The sequence below is a fragment of the Papio anubis genome, chromosome 9, assembly GCF_008728515.1.
Source record: "Papio anubis isolate 15944 chromosome 9, Panubis1.0, whole genome shotgun sequence".
In the NCBI taxonomy this organism is placed as follows: domain Eukaryota; kingdom Metazoa; phylum Chordata; class Mammalia; order Primates; family Cercopithecidae; genus Papio; species Papio anubis.
In genome coordinates, this window is record NC_044984.1 from 25,841,586 (window position 1) to 25,859,163 (window position 17,578).

Consider the following 17,578-nt stretch of genomic DNA (forward strand, 5'->3'; position numbering starts at 1 on the left):
GCAGCTGATAAAATTCACTGCATAATTGTATTCCCCTGTTAATGAGAAGGTTATACTCCACTGTAGGGAGAAGAGAAAAAAATAAAAATGCAGTACAACTCAGTAGACTCATGACTACAGACCCCAGCTACAAATCTATGAAGATAATAGAGATAAATAAGTGCTTACTCTCCTCACAGGTCATTCCCCGGCAACATTAAAGAGAAAAGACCGCAAAATGGAAACAGCAACTACATTGGACATAATACCTGTTTTCCAGAATCTGTGTCCAAAGAAACAAATGAAGAAACCAAGCAGGGCGAAAAGAGTGAAGAACACTTTGGAAGACACTCTTCCTACAAAATAATGAAAATTTAGTGGATAATACATCCAATTTGATACTTTGTATTAATATTTCTAGAACGCCTTCATCAAAAAAGCTAAGTGAACTGACATAATTTATCCCATACATGTATATTACAAATTTATCTTTAAAATACCCTTGCCACCCCTAATGAATGAACCTATGTAGACAATCAATATCAACAACTGCTGCTATAACAAAAAGAGAATCCAGACAATATATGCTTGCTGAAAGAGGTATGGAACACTTCCTATGACATGTTCCTGGGTAGAGTGGAGAGAAAGAGAGAGAGAGTGTTCCTAGAACAAATAATCCTGTTTCTTCAAAAAATAAACTGCATGGACAAAAGGTGGCGGGGAGTGGGGAGGAGGCGGTGGGGGAGATGGAGGGAAAATACAGGTTAAAAGAGATTTAAAAGATACATCAACTAAATACTATGTATAGATCTCATCTGAAACCCGATTCAAACAAACTGTGGAAAACAATTGAGATGACTCCAGAAGCAAACTCTGGCTGTTAATCTGATGCTATTAATGAAATATTTTCAATATTTTAAAATGAAAATTATGTTAATGACACTGTGGTTCTATTTTTTAAGTGCTTATCTTTAAGGCATACATACTGAAATATTTGTGAGTAACATGATGACCAGGGATTTGCTTTAAAATTATCAAGTGATAAAGGAGGGTGATGAGGTGGAGAGGTAGAGAAGCAGGTAGGGCACAGCTGAAACAAGATAATGGCCATAAATCAAAATTGTTAAGGCTGGATAATTGGTATATGGAGGTTCGCTGAAGTTTTTCACAATAAAAAATTTAAACCAAAACGCACAATTTAAAAACATGTATTACACGTGTAAGTCACACATACACAAACTACTACCAGTCTTCTCAATTATATATATTGCCTTGGAGAAAAATGTTGCATTACAACCAATGATGAAGCATGGTATCATTTAGTTTACTGACGAGAAAAATATGCTCACTAAATTCATCACCCACCATCATGACTCCATGACTCCTCAGAGATAAATGCAAGAAAATAATCCCTGAATGAAAAACCAAAACATCTATACAATCTCATGCTAAAATATAATAAGGTTGCTACAAATCAAAATACATAAAATGCCTAACAGTGTTCAGAATGGAGAAACCATGAAGACATACAGTAAAATAAGAAACACAAGACAGAAGAGCAGAATTCACAGGGGATAGTATATGCCTACATATCAGCTTTTCTGAGAATAAGGAGCCCATAAGAAAGATTAAACGATGGCTGCACGCAGTGGCTCACACCTGTAATCCCAGCACTTTGGGAGGCCGAAGTGGGCGATCACTTGAGGTCAGGAGACCAGCCTGGCCAACATGGTGAGACCTCCCCCATCTCTACTAAAAATACAAAAATTAGCCAGGCCTGGTGACACATGCCTGTAGTCCCAGCTATTCCGGAGGCCGAGGCAGGAGAATTGCTTGAACCCAGGAAGCAGAGGTTGCAGTGAGCCAAGATCAGGCCATTGCACTCCAGCCCGGGTGTCGCAGCCAGACTCCATCTCAAAAAACAAAAAACAAACAAACAAAAAAACCCCAGAAACATTAAACGAAAGATAAAAACACCACATTCTGTTTATTTCAGATCTGTGGTTGACTATCGTTCTAGAATTTAAGTTCTACACCAAAACCATTAAATTCGCTGGGATGATTTTCTCAAACGAAAATCCCGTGGAACTCTTCAGCAAGTATAATCACCAAGACAGCAAGGTCTTCCAACCCAATAAAAACTAAGACACAGTTAGATATTCTTCCATAACATTACAGGGGAACTAAATCCCTTATCACAATACCAGGAAGGAAGGAGAGAAACAAGTATACAAGTAAAGTGAGAGGGTATGGAAGGTTTCATCAAAAGCAGAATCTACGATAAAACAAGACATAAAACAGGCAGTCACTTTGGGGAACGAAAGGAGTGAATAGACTAGGACAGGAGCAAGTCGAAGGTTAAAGTGTCTTTAACTATGACAGTATTGCTAAGGGTTATGAACCACAGGGCAAGGTTTTAGTTAGGAGGCAATATGGATATAGCCTTCCTATTCCAAGCTCAGGAAAAGCACCCAAGTACTCATCAATTGTGAAAATGAGAGTAAAAATAGAACCAACATCACTAGGAAGGTTCAACTTTGGGCGGGAAGAACAACTGGCTCAGAGCTCTCTGTCTCCTAAGCCTAAGAGAGAGAGACAGGCCTGGGGGGCTTTCTATTTAGAAGCGGCTTTTGTATGGAGGGTTCAAGGGAAAGAAATGGGGGAACCGAGATACTTCAGTTCATGGGTTAAAAATACAGGGCCAGGCACAGTGGCTCACACCTGTAATCCCAGCACTTTGGGAGGCTGAGGCGGGTGGATCACTTGAGTCCAGGAGTTCAAGACCAGCCTGGCCAACATGGTAAACTCCTGTCTCAACTAAAAATACAAAAATTAGCCAGGCGAGGTGGCATACACCTGTAGTCCCAGGACTTTGGGAGGCCAAGGGCAGATCACCTGAGGTCAGGAGTTCAAGACCAACCTGGCCAACATGGTTGGTCAGGTCTCTACTAAAAATGCGAAAAATCAGCAGGGCATGGTGGTGCACGCCTATAATCCCAGATACTCTGGAGGCTGAGGCACGAGAATTACTTGAACCTAGGAGGCGGTAGTTGCAGTGAGCCGAGATCATGCCACTGTACTCCAGCCTGGGTGACAAGAGTGAGACTCTCTCAAAAAAAAATAAAAAAATAAATAAATACACACACACACACACACACACACACACACAAACTTACATCTGCCTAGGTCTCTTGCATTGTATCCCTCAAGGATCTTGAGTGGAAGATTGTCTAGAGTGGAAGACTGAGTGGTGACAAAGAGTCTTTGCTTGGCTAAATTTCAGTCAGTCTCCTGAACCCCCTCCTAGGCCCAGCTGAGCACATCTTTGCAAAATCCAGCTTCAGCAAGAACTCTGATAAGCCAGCTTAGCAAGAATCCCCTATGCTTGATATCAAATCACCCTCGATATCTAATCGAGTTCTTCACCCTCCACCATCCATCCCCCAGGTGATGTCTGACCACCGTGGTCTGTCTTCAGTAAGAATCCCCTTAGGTCAGTGCAGACAGAATGCCCCCTTGCCCCTCATGTTTCCCCTTAGAAATTTTCCATCCACTGACTCCCACCCTGCTCCGTGGCTACAAATTCCCACTAGCCCATGTTGTACTCAGGAGTTGAGCCCAATCTTTCTTCCCCACTGCAAAATTCCATCACGGTGGTCCCCGTGCCTATTGTAATACTACCCCCTACCTTGAATAAAATCTTCCTCACTGTGCTTTAACTAGTGTCACTGATTTTTTTTTTTTTCTTTAACAGTGGGGTATGGCTCTAGCAGAGGGAGAGAACCATAATCTCTGGCTTGAACACAACTAATAGACTTTCTTCTTCAGAGCAAAGCTCCTTGAAAGAGCTACTTGAACTTTCTCCAATTTCTGTGCTCCTAGCTCCCATTTGTTCTTGAACATGCTCCTGTCAGGCTCCCACCCCACCTCTCCACTGCAACAGCTCTCACTGGTACCAATGGCCTCCATGTTGCTAAATCCAAGGGTCATTTTCAGCCTCTTTCTTAGCTGACCTATCAGCAGCATTCGCAAAGTTGATCGCTTTCTCTTCCGTGCAATACCATCTCCCCTTGGCTTCAACAAACATCACTTTCCTTTTACCAATCTGGCTCAGCCCATTGGTAGGATCTTCAATTTCCTGAGCTCTAAACACCGGAGTACCCAGGGCTCAGTCCTCAGACCCCTCCCTTTTCTCTAAGTCACACTGAGTGTGCCTGCCTCTCTTGCCTCCCCTTCCACCTCTGCCACCCCTTTATAGATAACACCATCTAGCATGAGGCTTAAAATGCCATATATTCAGTCTGAAGACTTCCAAGATGCTCTCCAGCTAAGACTTTCCTCTGAATTCCAGGCTTTTATATATATGATCAACCATCAGTTAAACATCTGCACATAAACGTTCAATAGGGTTCTCAAACTGAACTTGTCCAAAACTGAACTCTCAATGTATCCTCCCAACCTTCTCCTCCAACAGTCCTTCCCACCTCAGTGAATGGTTGCTCTCTCTCTCCAGTTGCTCAGGCCAAAACCTACAAAGTCCTTTACACCTCTTTCTCTCAAACCCCTCATCCAATCCATCAGTACACTGTACTCCAAACATATCCAGCCACTCATGAGCCAAATCTGGGACAATTTGAACATGAAAATAAATGACAGTAAAGGATTTCATCCAGAGAATAAAATAGGAATCTGCAGGTCCAGGCTTAAAATAAATACATGGATAAATAAATGGGAGGGGAGGGAAAACTCTTCCTTAGAGTAGAATGGCAACAAATAAACATAGAAGGAGTGATACATTAGAAAAACACCATTTGGCAACCACCTAGTAATAAATGTTTCAGGCAAAGATCACTGGATGCCAAAACTAGGAAGTGAGAGTTTGAGAATGGGATATTTACTGACACTCGAAGTATTTTCCCTAAAGACACTTTAAAAAAGGAACAGTTGGCCAGGCACAGTGGCTCTCGCCTGTAATCCCAGCACTTTGGGAGGCCGAGACGGGCGGATCAGGAGGTCAGGAGATCGAGACCATCCTGGCTATCATGGTGAAACCCTGTCTCTACTAAAAATACAAAAAAATTAGCTGGGTGTAGTGGCAGGCGCCTGTAGTCCCAGCTACTCGGGAGGCTGAGGCAGGAGAATGGCATGAATCCAGGAGGCGGAGCTTGCAGTGAGCCGAGATCACGCCACTGCACTCCAGCCTGGGTCACAGAGCCAGACTCCGTCTCAAAAAAAAAAAAGGAACAGTTACTTCAGTAGCGAAACTTGGCAAGACACCACTAACCAAGTTACGAAGGGTGTCACCACCAGTAAAGAGACAAATAAATAAGGAGACAAGTGTCTCCTGCGAAGGACACATCACTTCCTTTGTATTCCTGCCAAAAAAGCATAATCAAAATTTAATTATGAGGAAATATCAAACTAACCCAAATTGAGGACACTCTAAAAAAATATAAATATTCTGTACTTCTCAAAAAGGTCAGGATCTTAAAAGATTAAAATTAAAAAAAAAAAAAAAAAGACTTGTTCCAGATTATAGGACTCTAAAGAGATACATCAGTTAAATGCAATGTGGGATCCTAAACTGAACTCTGGTGAGAGGAAAAAATAAATTTTGTTGATGGGGAGACAGGGTTTCGCTCTGTTGCCCAGGCTGGAGTATAGGAGCACAATCATGGCTCACTGCAGCCTCGACCTTCCTGGGCTCAGGTGATCTTCCCACCTTAGACTCCCAAGTAGCTGGAACCACAGGCAGTGCCACCGCACCCAGCTAATTTTTGTATTTTTTGTAGAGACAGAGTTTCGCCATGTTGCCCAGGCTGGTCTTGAACACCGGAGCTCAAGCAGTGTGCCCACCTTGACCTCCCAATGTGCTGGGCTTACAGGCGTGAACCACTGCACCCAGACAAAAAATTTTTTTTTTGCTTAAAAAGGACACTATTGGAACAACTAGCAAATGTGGTAACATGTGAATTAAATCACAACCATATCAATGTTAACTTTGTAATTTTGATAATTTTACTATGGGTATGTAAGGATATAAATACAGAAGTATTTAAGGGCAAAAAAGTCTTTATGTCTGCAGCTTATTCTCAAATGGTTCAGAGAAGAAAAGAGTAGTGTGTGTGTATATGTGTGTATACATATGTACACATACACAGTAGGCCCCTGAACAACATGGGTCCACTTACAGATGTTTTTTCAGTAAAAGTCACACTGAGTGTGCCTGCCTCTCCTGCCTCCCCTTCCACCTCTGCCACCCCGAGACAGCAACACCAACCCCTCCTCTTCCTCCTCCTCTTCCTATTCAATGTGAAGAGGATGAAGATGAAGGCCTTTATGATGATCCATTCTCACTTAATGAATCGTAAATATACTTTCTCTTCCTTACGATTTCCTTAATAACATTTACTTTTCTCTAGCTCATTTTATTGTAAGACTATAGTCTATGACAAATATAACATACAAAATATGTGTTAATCAAGTATTTACATGATCAATAAGGCTTCTCTGGTCAACACTAAGCTAATAGTAGTTAAGTTTTGGGGAAGTCAAAAGTTATACACGGGCCAGGTCTGGTGGCTTATGCCTGTAATCCCAGTACTTTGGGAGGCTAAGGCGGGTGGATCACTTGAGGCCAGGAGTTTGAGACCAGCCTGGCCAACATGGCGAAACCCCGACTCTACTAACCAGGCATGGTGGTGTGTGCCTGTTAATCCCAGCTACTCGGGAGGTTGAGGCAGGAGAATCATTTGAACCTGGGAGGCAGAGGTTGCAGTGGGCCGAGATCACGTCACTGCACTCCAGACAGGAATGAAACCCTGTCTCAGAAAAAAAGAAAAGAGTTATACACAGATTTTCCACTGCACAGGAGTCACCCCCACAAACCCTACACTGTTCAAAGGTTAATTGTATATAGAAAGAAAGAGAGAAGAAGAGAGAATGAAAAGCAAATCGCCTAATACATTAAGCTTTGAGGAATCTGGATGAAGATTATACAGAAATTCTTCATACTATTTTTGCATATTTTCTGAGAAACTATTTCAAGATAAACTGCTAAATATACACACACACACTCACACATATGCACCTCACAACACCTTCACTGCCCCCACTCTACCTAACCCACTGTTCTCTCTCCCCTGGATTACTTCAGTGGCCTCCTAACCAATCTGCATGTCTGCTCTTGCCTCCGTCTTTTCTCAAAAAGCAGCCAGTGATCCCGTTAAAATATGTCAGATCATGGCACCATTTGCTCAAAACCTTCCAATGCCTTTCCCTTTCATTCAGAATAGAAGCTAGAGCCCACACTACAATCTACAAGGCCACACGTGAGCTGCCTGCCCCCGCACCTCTCGCCTCACCTCTACTCCCCTTGCCCTCCTCGTTCTCCTGCAACCCCTGTCCTCACTAGAGCTCTTCACACCCTCAGGCAGGCTCCCAGGTGCAGGCCCTCATCCTGGCTGCTCCCTCTGCCTGGTACACGCCACACCCAGGTACATGCGTGGCACAGCAAGGACTGCCCTGGCCATTCTATCTATCTCTAATTTTCCTCTTACTGGCACATGTTCTCTCCCTTTCCTACTTTATCTTCTTAGCACTCACCAATTTCTCATGTATTACATATTTTATAAATTTATCTTGTCTGTCTCATCTCCCTCACTATAATATAAGCTCCAGGAGAACAAGTATTTTTGCTGTTTTGTTTACTGCTATGTCCTAGTGCCTAGAACAGAGAGCGGAATAATGTAGGGGCTCAAAAGGTTATGTGTTAAATGAATGAATGAGAACTAGACAAAAGCATTATCTGCAAGGCCAAAGGAGAATTTGTAAAAGTTTAAATCCATATACTCACCTAGGGAAGCACAACTACCCTCTCCTGCCTCAAAGCTGCAAGCATATGTGTGAGCAGGAACGTAGGCAGCAGATGTATTTAGAAACGGGTCCCAAACAATGACATTGTATATGACACCTTGTCCCGGGAGGGAGGAGAAGGAAATGCTTGTCTTATCATTAGCTGTTAGGGTAACCACCTGCAGCCAAAAATAACATATGATTAGTGTTTAGGGGATTTTTTTTAAAGCTATTCTGTGATAATCCCACCTACGTGTAATATTAAATGGTATATTTATAAATTATAATTCTTGTTTAAAATATTCACCAACCCATTTAATATGGTCAAAAGGCCATCTTACATGGTTTGTATGTGCTAATGTAAGCAAGCTCTTACACAAAATGCTTCCAAAGATTTTTTTTTAATAGTTTAAGGAAAATGAGATACAAATAATGTATAAATGCTAGTTAGGACAACGTAAAAAGGTTTTTTTCTCCTCTGCTAGACTATAAACAACGATGGGAACTGTATTTCTCTTGTGCACTGCTCTTTCCTCAGTGTACAGCCCAATGTCTAACACAGAGGATGTGTTCAATATTAGCCACAGACTAATGTAGACAGTCTGTTAACATCTCACAGACAGTACCCACTTATTTTTGTCTAACAGTCTCTGAAACAAGAAAATATTACATAAGGTTTTGCTATGTAGTAGTAGTTCTTAACTTCAGAAATTCCACTGTAAACTATAAAATAGAAGAAACAAATGCTTTATAGAACAATAATACCTATGTTCCTACTAATTGGAGAAAAATAAATATTAGGGTTTCAGGAGTAAATAATTACAAGCCCTACTACATCAGAGTACCACTGTTTAAAAATACTGCTTAGCCTTCAATAACTTGTTTCCTGGGCAAAGGTCTGATCAAGTTCAACAAACTGTTAATACTACTCCCAAGTTATCATGAGAAATTTAAACCACACAGAAAAGTTGAATGAATAACACAATAAATAGACTATATACTGCCTACTATCAACAATTGTTAGTATTTTACCATATTTGCTTCTCTATCACTCCTTTCTCCCCATCTCTGTTTTTTTCCTGCTGAAAGTAAGTTACAGATATCATGACACTTCACTGTGCATGTCCTACCACAGTGTTTCTCAAATTTAATGTGCTTGTGAATCGCAGAGGGGCAGTCTTGTTAAAAAGCAGATAAAGACATCATCTTAGATGATGCCAATGCTATGCAACCACCTACCACACTCTGAGTAACAAGGTACTCAGTACAGATGTAAGTCTAAGTACAGACTGGCAAGGGGATTACAACAGGATAAATCCATCGTAAAGTCAAAATGCATTTAATATACCTCACCCACCAAACATCACGGTTTTACCCTAGCCTACCTTGAATGTGCTCAGAACACTTACATCAGACTCAGTTGAACAAAATTATCTAACACAAAGGCTATTTTTTAATTATTATTATTATTATTTGAGATGGAGTCTCACTCTGTTGCCCAGGCTGGAGTGCAGTGGCGCGATCTTGGCTCACTGCAAGCTCTGCCTCCCAGGTTCACGCCATTCTCCTGCCTCAGCCTCCCGAGTAGCTGGGACTACAGGCACCCGCCACCACCACCATGCCCAGCTAATTTTTTGTATTTTTAGTAGAAACAGGTTTTCACCATGTTAGCCAGGATGGTCTCCAACTCCTGACCTCGTCCTCCTGCCTTGGCCTCCCAAAGCGCTGGGATTACAGGCGTGAGTCACTGCGCCCGGCCCACAAAGGCTATTTTATAATAAAGTGTTCAATTGCTCATGTAATTTATTGAATACAGTACACTGTAGAATGTTAGCTGTTTACCAATGTGGTTAAGCGGGAGCTATGGCTCACAGCCACTGCTCAGTGTTGCAAAAGTATCATATTGCTAGCCTAGGAAATGATCAAAACTCAAATCAAAAGATCGTAAGTCAAGCCATCATAAGTCAGGGACCATCTGTACAAGAATATTCTCCTATATAAACACAATACCTTAGCTCACCTAAGAAAATGAATAATTTCTTATTAGCTAATACATGATCCAGATTTTCCCTAATGTCTTTTCCTTTTTTTTTTTTTTTTTTTTTTTTGAGACAGGGTCTCACTCTGTCACCTAGGCTAGAGTGCAGTGGTGTGATCTCAGCAAACTGCAACTTCTCCCAGGCTCAAGTGATCCTCCAACCTCAGTCTCCTCAACATCTGGGACTACAAGCATGCACCACCACACTCGGGACTTTTTGTTTTTTTTAGTGGCTATGAGGTTTCGCCACGTTGCCCAGGCTGGTCTTGAACTCCTGAGCTCAAGCGATCTGCCTGCCTCAGCCTCCCAAAGTGCTGGGATTACAAGTGTGTGTCACTGTTCCTGACCCCTAACATCTTTTCTAGCTTTTCTCCTTCTTACCCAAGATCAAACCAAGTTCCATGCATGCTGTTTATGGCCAATCTCAGTAATCTAGAGCAGTCTGTCTCACCTTTCTCTCTCAGCCACCCAATGACTGCAGAAGAGATGAAGTCAGTATTCTCACAAAGTATTCCACAATCTTGTGTCTAACTTATTCTTCTATCCCCCATACTTCCTGTAAATAGGGAATCCAATGGACTAAATTCAGGTTAGACATTTTGTGCTAGACTATACCACAGGCGATGGTGATAATGTCAGACTGCACTACATGAGCTCATAGTACAGGCTGACCCATTTTCAGTGAAACTAGCTTTGCCCACCTGGAAGAGGTGGAGACTATCAGGTCACTCCATTTTGAAGCGGTTCTCCTTTTACAATGAGAATTAATCGAAGGATGCTACTTAGACACCCTAGAAATATCCTGTCCCCTAAAAACCTTCACCTGCTGATCCTTGCTGGATTTATTTCATGGAGGGTCACAAAATGGTGATCATCTAATTCTCTATTATTCCTTCTACATATATTAGCTGGCACTCTTCTGCAAAGAGCTTTCTCTCACCACCTGGGGAAGAATTAGTTTCTCCTTTAAAAAGGCAGGCTAAATTCCTTTATCAATTTTTGGAGTAATTTGGTGTAAGAGTTTCCTCCAGTGGTGGCAACTGAGGAAGGTTTCATTTGTATTTATTCAAGGCTGACAACCACAATCTTTTTCTTTTCTTGATTCTTGAATTGCCCCAAATTTGACAGTGTAAGCCCTTCAAACAGGCTCCTGAATCTCTGACACACCCTCATTAGTCTTTGAGGGTTTCCCCACATTCTGGAACAAAATATTCTTTTAACTAAAAGTTAAAAAGTAACCTAAAAGGAGCCTATTAAACAAGTTCTTATATTCTTCATAAAAATAATAATAGTATGTCATATCTAATAAAGCAACTAATAAACCTTACTAACAGAGCTTCTTATTTTGTGAATAAGCACAATGACGCTGTCTAGAAAAACTCCACTCGTCAACCATTAGACTGAAGGATGACCTCATATGTTACATTGCAGTTAGGCACTTTTCAAGACATAAAGATAAAATCCTGCCCTCCACAAAAATGATCTATTGCAGTGAGTGAGTCTCAAAATCTAATATGCATAAGAATCACCTGAGAGATATTTTTTTTCTTTCTTTTTTTGAGATGGAGTTTCACTCTTGTCGCCCAGGCTGGAGTGCAACAGCATGATCTGGGCTCAATGCAACCTCCACCTCCTGGATTCAAATGATTCTCCTGCCTCTGCCTCCCGAGTAGCTGGTATTACAGGCATCTACCAACACGCCTGGCTAATTTGTGTATTTTTAGTAGAGAAAGGGTTACGCTATGTTAAACAGGCTGGTCTCGAACTCCTGACCTCAGGTGATCCACCCACCTCGGTCTCCCAAAGTGCTGGGATTACAGGCGTGAGCCGCTGCACCCAGCCAGAATCAGTGGAGGGATCTTATAAAATGCAAATTCTGATTCAGTAGTTCCAGGGTGGAGCTTAAGAATTACAATTCTCACAAACTCTCTGGTGATGCCAATGCCACTGGTCCATGGATTCAAAAGCTCAGAGAAGAATTTTGCTCCAAGTTAGAGACTTTGAGTTTGGGTTCAAATATGAATGCCAATGTATGTATCCTTAAGCAGTTTCTCATTTTTTTTTTTTTCTCAAAACAATGTAATCTTCATACTTGCCAAAAATGTTTACCCAGTAGTCATGGGAGTACATAGAAAATTACCACCTCCTTCCATTCACATTTCAGATTACCAAGTCATAGATGTGGCTGCAACTAAAACTTAACATAATTTACATGCATCCCCTCAAAGGCCAACATCATTTTGAGGTATCACCAGCAAAGACTCCCAAGATGATAACAAAATAAAAGAGAATAAAGTGAATGTTCCCAGTAAAGGAGAAAAGAGTAAAGAAATAAGATCCTGGTAGCTTCTCCCTGTCTCAACTCTGACACAGGTGTCACAATCCAGCCACACAAATCATGGGACTCAGATTTACCTTGAGAGCATTGGCCTTCACCTGGGGCACGCTGACCATCCTCTGCAGATGCTTCAGCAACATCTCCTCAGTGAGGTCATTCTCAGGCAGAAAATACTGATAGACATCATACTGCAACCTCCACCGGGAGTCCTGGTCCATCCCAGCATCACATGGCGGGGGATCTACACCTCTAAAGTCAACCAACAAAATGAAACATCAATCTCTTGTGGTGCAAGTCCCATCTATAAAAAGGAACCAAGAGCCCTAATTTCAAACACTTGCAACAATAATTACAATTTAACAGTTCACTTTTTGCAGTGGCAACAATTGGTATTCTGAAGAAAAGTAACTCACTGTTATGGACTGAATGTTTGTGTCTCCCCAAAATTAATATGCTGAGATCCTCACTCCCAATGTGATGATATTAGGAGGTAACTAGGTCATGAAGACAAAGCCCTAATGAATAGAATTACTGCCCTCATAAAGGAGATCCCAGAGAGCCCTCTCGCCTTCTTTCTGTCATGTGTGGACACAATGACAACCCAGCAGTCTGTAACCTGGACGAGAACCTTCACCAGAACTCGACTGTGCTGGCATCCTGATCGTGGACTTCTACCCTCTAGAACTGTGAGAAAGAAGTTTATAAGCCACCCAGTCTGTGCTACTTTGTTACAGCACCACAAACTAAGACGAACACCAACAGGCAAGGGTGATTACATCACTGGATTCTGATAACAGTCAGGCCTAGAGTAATACTACAGCTTTGGGGAGACAAAAAAAAAAAAAAAAAGCTGGGTGCAGTGGCTTATGCCTGTAATCCCAGCACTTTGGGAGGCTGAGGCAGGAGGATTGCTTGAGCTAAGAAGTTCAAGACCAGCCAGGGCAACATAGAAAGACCTCATCTCTGATTTTAAAAAAAAAAAAGAAAAGAAAAGAATATACCAGATTTGTCATTTGTTAGCAAGTCGCTTAACCTCCATAACCCCTAGGGAACCTTTCTGTAAAATAACAGCAATTGCCCTTCTTCATAAAATCGTTAGGATTTAATGGCAAAGAACATAACAACGCTCAGCACCATGGACAATGCACAAGAAGCATTCAAGTGTTCTCAAATGTTAGCTATCGTTACTATTAAAGCAGAAACTGAGGCACAGCTTTAATTAAAACAATGAATCTTTATAAAACTATAAGGATGTTTCAGGGCTACTGAGCGCTATCCATATTTAAAGTGCTTTATAAAAACCAGGATGTACTTTCAAGCTCATAATAGACTCACATCTGGCTCTTCAAATAAAAAGAGTTCACAAGAATGAAGTGGGAAAATATTAACTGTAAATGACAGCCCAAAGATTAATAATGAAGTTTAAATTACATCAATTACCCCCAAAAATTAAAGAACTCAATTTTACTACAGAGAACTAGGGACTTGAGAGAGCTGGTCAAATCTACACAACTGTCGTCATGTATGTTCTAAAAGCATTTCTCAGAGATGGGAGACAGGCATACCTCGCATAGCCTAGGTTTGCCGGGGCAAACTTGATAGTCGTTTCAAAGAAATTATACTCCAAGTAAATGTTGGGATCAATATCTAAATCAAACTCCAAATTACAGCCTCCAGGGATAGGATCTGGATAAGAAATAGGGAAGTTACCAAAAAAACAATTCTTACATATCCAAATCATACTCAGAAAAACAGAACTCTATTCTTAGAAGAACTTTCCAAATAGAAGTTAAATATAAATGTAGAGCTTCTAGTCTTATACTATTTCATGAACTGAGGTTAAAGAGGGTAGAGTTAACTGAGGTTCAGGGCCCTAGAGCAGGGCACAGCAAACATTTTCCATAAAAGGCCTGATAGTATTTTAGGCTTTGTCAGTCTGATGGTCTCTGCAGTAACTACCCACTCCTGTCCTTGTGGCAAGAAAGCAGCCACAGGCAATACGTACAGGCAGAGGCATAGCTGTGTTTCAGTAAAACTTTAAAAGTATAAAAACAGGCAGCAGGCTGGATCTGGCTCATGGTCTGTAGTTTGCCAACCTCTGCTCTAGAGTTAAAAAGATTGGCTATTGGTTGACTACTTCTGGCCAGGTTTGGAATGCAGATACACAGTGTGTATATAAGTTTCAGTATCATGTTGGAATCTTCCTTCAAATTCTATGCTCTTCTTTCATACTCTCCTTTTTCTGCACTTACGGATCTTTACCACACCACAAATGGTGCGTATGCCAGCTGAAGCTCCTCTGTTCATAATTTTTCTGTGTATACTGCCCTTGATGAGAGCCTTAATTAAGTCTATGGTTTCTTATCAGGTAATTAGCCTTTTGTTACAGCTAACATTTCCTATCTTCTACTCCAGTAATCTTCTAGATTCTACCTCCTTTCCTAATTAGTGCTCCCTCTCCTTCCCTTTACCCCCAAGCTTTAAGAGTAGTCTAAATGTATTCACCTCACCTTCACTCCTCCATCCCTGTTGTGCCACTAAAGTGACTCTTGTAAAGGGCCACCGCTGACTCCTACTTGCTCTAGCATATGGACACCTTCAGTTAGTTCTCTTGACCTCTCTGTAGAGTATAACTTACCACTTCCGTTTTTTTTTTGTTTGTTTTTGTTTTTTTGAGATGGAGTCTCGCTCTGTCACCCAGGATGGAGTGAAGTGGCGCAATCTCAGCTCACTGCAACCTCCACCCGCCAGGTTCAAGCAACTCTCCTGCCGCAGCCTCCTGAGTACCTGGGATTATAGGCACCCGCCACCACACCTGGCTAATTTTTGTATTTTTAGTAGAGATAGGGTTTCACCATGTTGGCCAGGCTAGTCTCAAACTCCTGACCTCAGGTAATCCACCAGCTTCAGCCTCCCAAAGTGCTGCGATTACAGGATTACAGGTGTGAGCCACCATGCCTGGCCTGCTCCCTTTTAAAGGCAGAACCTCCAGGCTTTCTTCCTACCTACTTGACTACTACACAGTCTTGTGCTTACTCCTCAGCAGTTACTATCTGCTAGAAAGAGTAGCTGACACACAGTAGGCACTATGAAAGTATTTGCTATGATTTTTGCCCTAAATATCCAAGTACATGCCTGGATAATCTCATTCACTGCCACAGCTTTTAATAACAGCTATTTAGTTGGGAATCTAATCTCATCCCTCCACTCCAGGCCGTCATTTAAATTATCTACTGTGCATTTCCATCCAAATGTCCTACAAGCATCTCAGATTGTGTCCCAAACTGGAGTCATCATCTACTCCATCCCACCTCCCAAAACATTTGGCACCACCATAACCCTGTTCCCACACCTATTTTGTATCACTATTTCCCTGCTGCCCAAATAGGAAACCTATGCTTCCCTCTTATAATCCGTGACCACCAGTCACTGTGTTTATCAATTCCACCTTCTGGATATCTCAAATCGAGCTCCTCTTCTCCATCCTGCCTCTCATGGCCTCTGTTCAGATCCTCATTTCTCATTTTGTGCTGAGTCCTGACTCTGCTGTGCCCTCTCCTATCCATCCCCACACTGCTTCTAGCATTGGTTTTCTAAGAGATGAAATGGACCACACCATTCCTCTGCTTAAAAACTCTATGCCACCTTAGAACCTACCTCGAAATAAAGTACAAACCTCAAATTGTACGCAAGGCCCTCCACACTCCAGCGGCAGCCACACCCACAACGCGCCATTCTCCAAATCATTCTTCTTCATGACGTAGAGCTTACTGCTTCTGCTCAGAATAACTACACTGTTAGGACTATGTCTTGCCTTAACTATTACTGCTTCTCCAAGGGCTCCCTACATGTTTTCTGAATGAATAAATGTGTTCTCCTAGTTACTACCTGAGCTTTCAGTCATCATGCTAATTCTCTTACTGTAAAATATTTCTGATTATATACATTATACTTGCAACAAACAATAGGATCATTTTCCCTAAAGTTTCATGAACACATTCCATATTCGAAAGAGAAAGAGGGAGGAGAAGACAGAAGGGTTACCTCTTTCTGAGTAGGAGAGTAGGATAGCCATATTCTGTACAGGCTCTACGCCTGAAGTCCCCAAGTACCAAGTGCATGTACTCTGCTCCGGTCTAAGGATGAAAACGAGTCCACTGGCAGTGCCTGTTTCCGAGGCATTGGAAAGGAGAGTCTGCAGTCAAGAAGAAACATCATCATGAATAGGAAGTTGAGCAAAACATATAAATTACCGAGCTGATCCAGTGCGCATGTCCTATTCCAAATCTTCTCAAAATAGAAAAAAAAACCTTCCTCAAATATCCAGGGAATTCTTTTCATCTCTATGTTCACATGCCCACACATATCCATGGAAAAAGCATTCTTGAAAAATATATGATTGTCTTAGTTAAGGCTGCTATAACAAAGTACCACAGGTTAGGTGGTTATAAACAACAGAAATTTATTTTCACAATTCTAGACTCTGGTGGTTCAAGATAGGGATGCCAACACAGCTGGGTTCTGATGAGGGCCCTCTTACAGGCTGAAGACTCAGGATACAATAACTTCTTGTACCTGTTCTTGTTGAACCACATCACTTCCCAAAGACTCCACTTCCTAATACAACACACTGGGGATGAAGATTTCAACTGTGAATTTTGTGAAGACACAAATATTCTGTCTGTAAAAATAATCTTTGATCAGGAATAGCAGATGCACAGTGAAATTCCCAAGTGTTTCAATTAACTTGAATTAAGATTTACTAGGTCAAATAATGTTTTGTCTTCGTGTCTAAGACCACTAAGACAAAAACATGAGACCTGGCCCCAAGGAGTTCAGTTTTTGAAGTACCTTTTAAATTGTGTTATAACTGACATACTGTAAACTGTACATAAAGTATACTTTTTTTTTTTTTTTGAGACGGAGTCTAGCTCTGTCACTCAGGCTGGAGTGCAGCGGCACAATCTTGGCTCGCTGCCAGCTCCGCCTCCCAGGTTCATGCCATTCTCCTGCCTCAGCCTCCTGAGTAGCTGGGACTACACGCACCTGCCACCAGGCCCAGCTAATTTTTTGTATTTTTACCAGAGACAGGGTTTCACCGTGTTAGCCAGGATGGTCTTGATCTCCTGACCTCGTGATCTGCCCGCCTTGGCCTCCCAAAGTGCTGGGATTACAGGCAAGAGCCACCGCATCTGGCCCATAAAGTATACTTTTAAGTCTTGATATACACAGACACCTGTGAAACAATTACCACAATCAAAACGGTAAATGTATGCATCACCCCAAGTTTCCTTGTGCCCTTTCCTAATCCTTCCTCACACACTTCCTTTCTACCATCCCCCACCCCCATCTGCTTGGAAAGCTTTTTG

At 41.8% G+C, this 17,578-nt stretch overlaps 1 protein-coding gene across 2 annotated transcripts in view; it reads right to left on the minus strand.

Annotated features, from left to right (window-relative positions):
• The window catches only part of TM7SF3 (transmembrane 7 superfamily member 3), a 46,739-nt gene that overhangs the window by 11,312 nt on the left and 17,849 nt on the right, over positions 1 to 17,578 (minus strand). For both annotated transcript variants that reach the window (XM_003906135.4, XM_021922131.2), the window contains exons 3-7: positions 16,254 to 16,404; positions 13,775 to 13,895; positions 12,287 to 12,458; positions 7,835 to 8,012; positions 249 to 335 (exon numbers count right to left, since the gene is read on the minus strand). In XM_003906135.4, the coding sequence (XP_003906184.3) occupies positions 249 to 335; positions 7,835 to 8,012; positions 12,287 to 12,458; positions 13,775 to 13,895; positions 16,254 to 16,404 (709 nt within the window). The remainder of the gene's footprint in view (positions 1 to 248; positions 336 to 7,834; positions 8,013 to 12,286; positions 12,459 to 13,774; positions 13,896 to 16,253; positions 16,405 to 17,578) is intronic.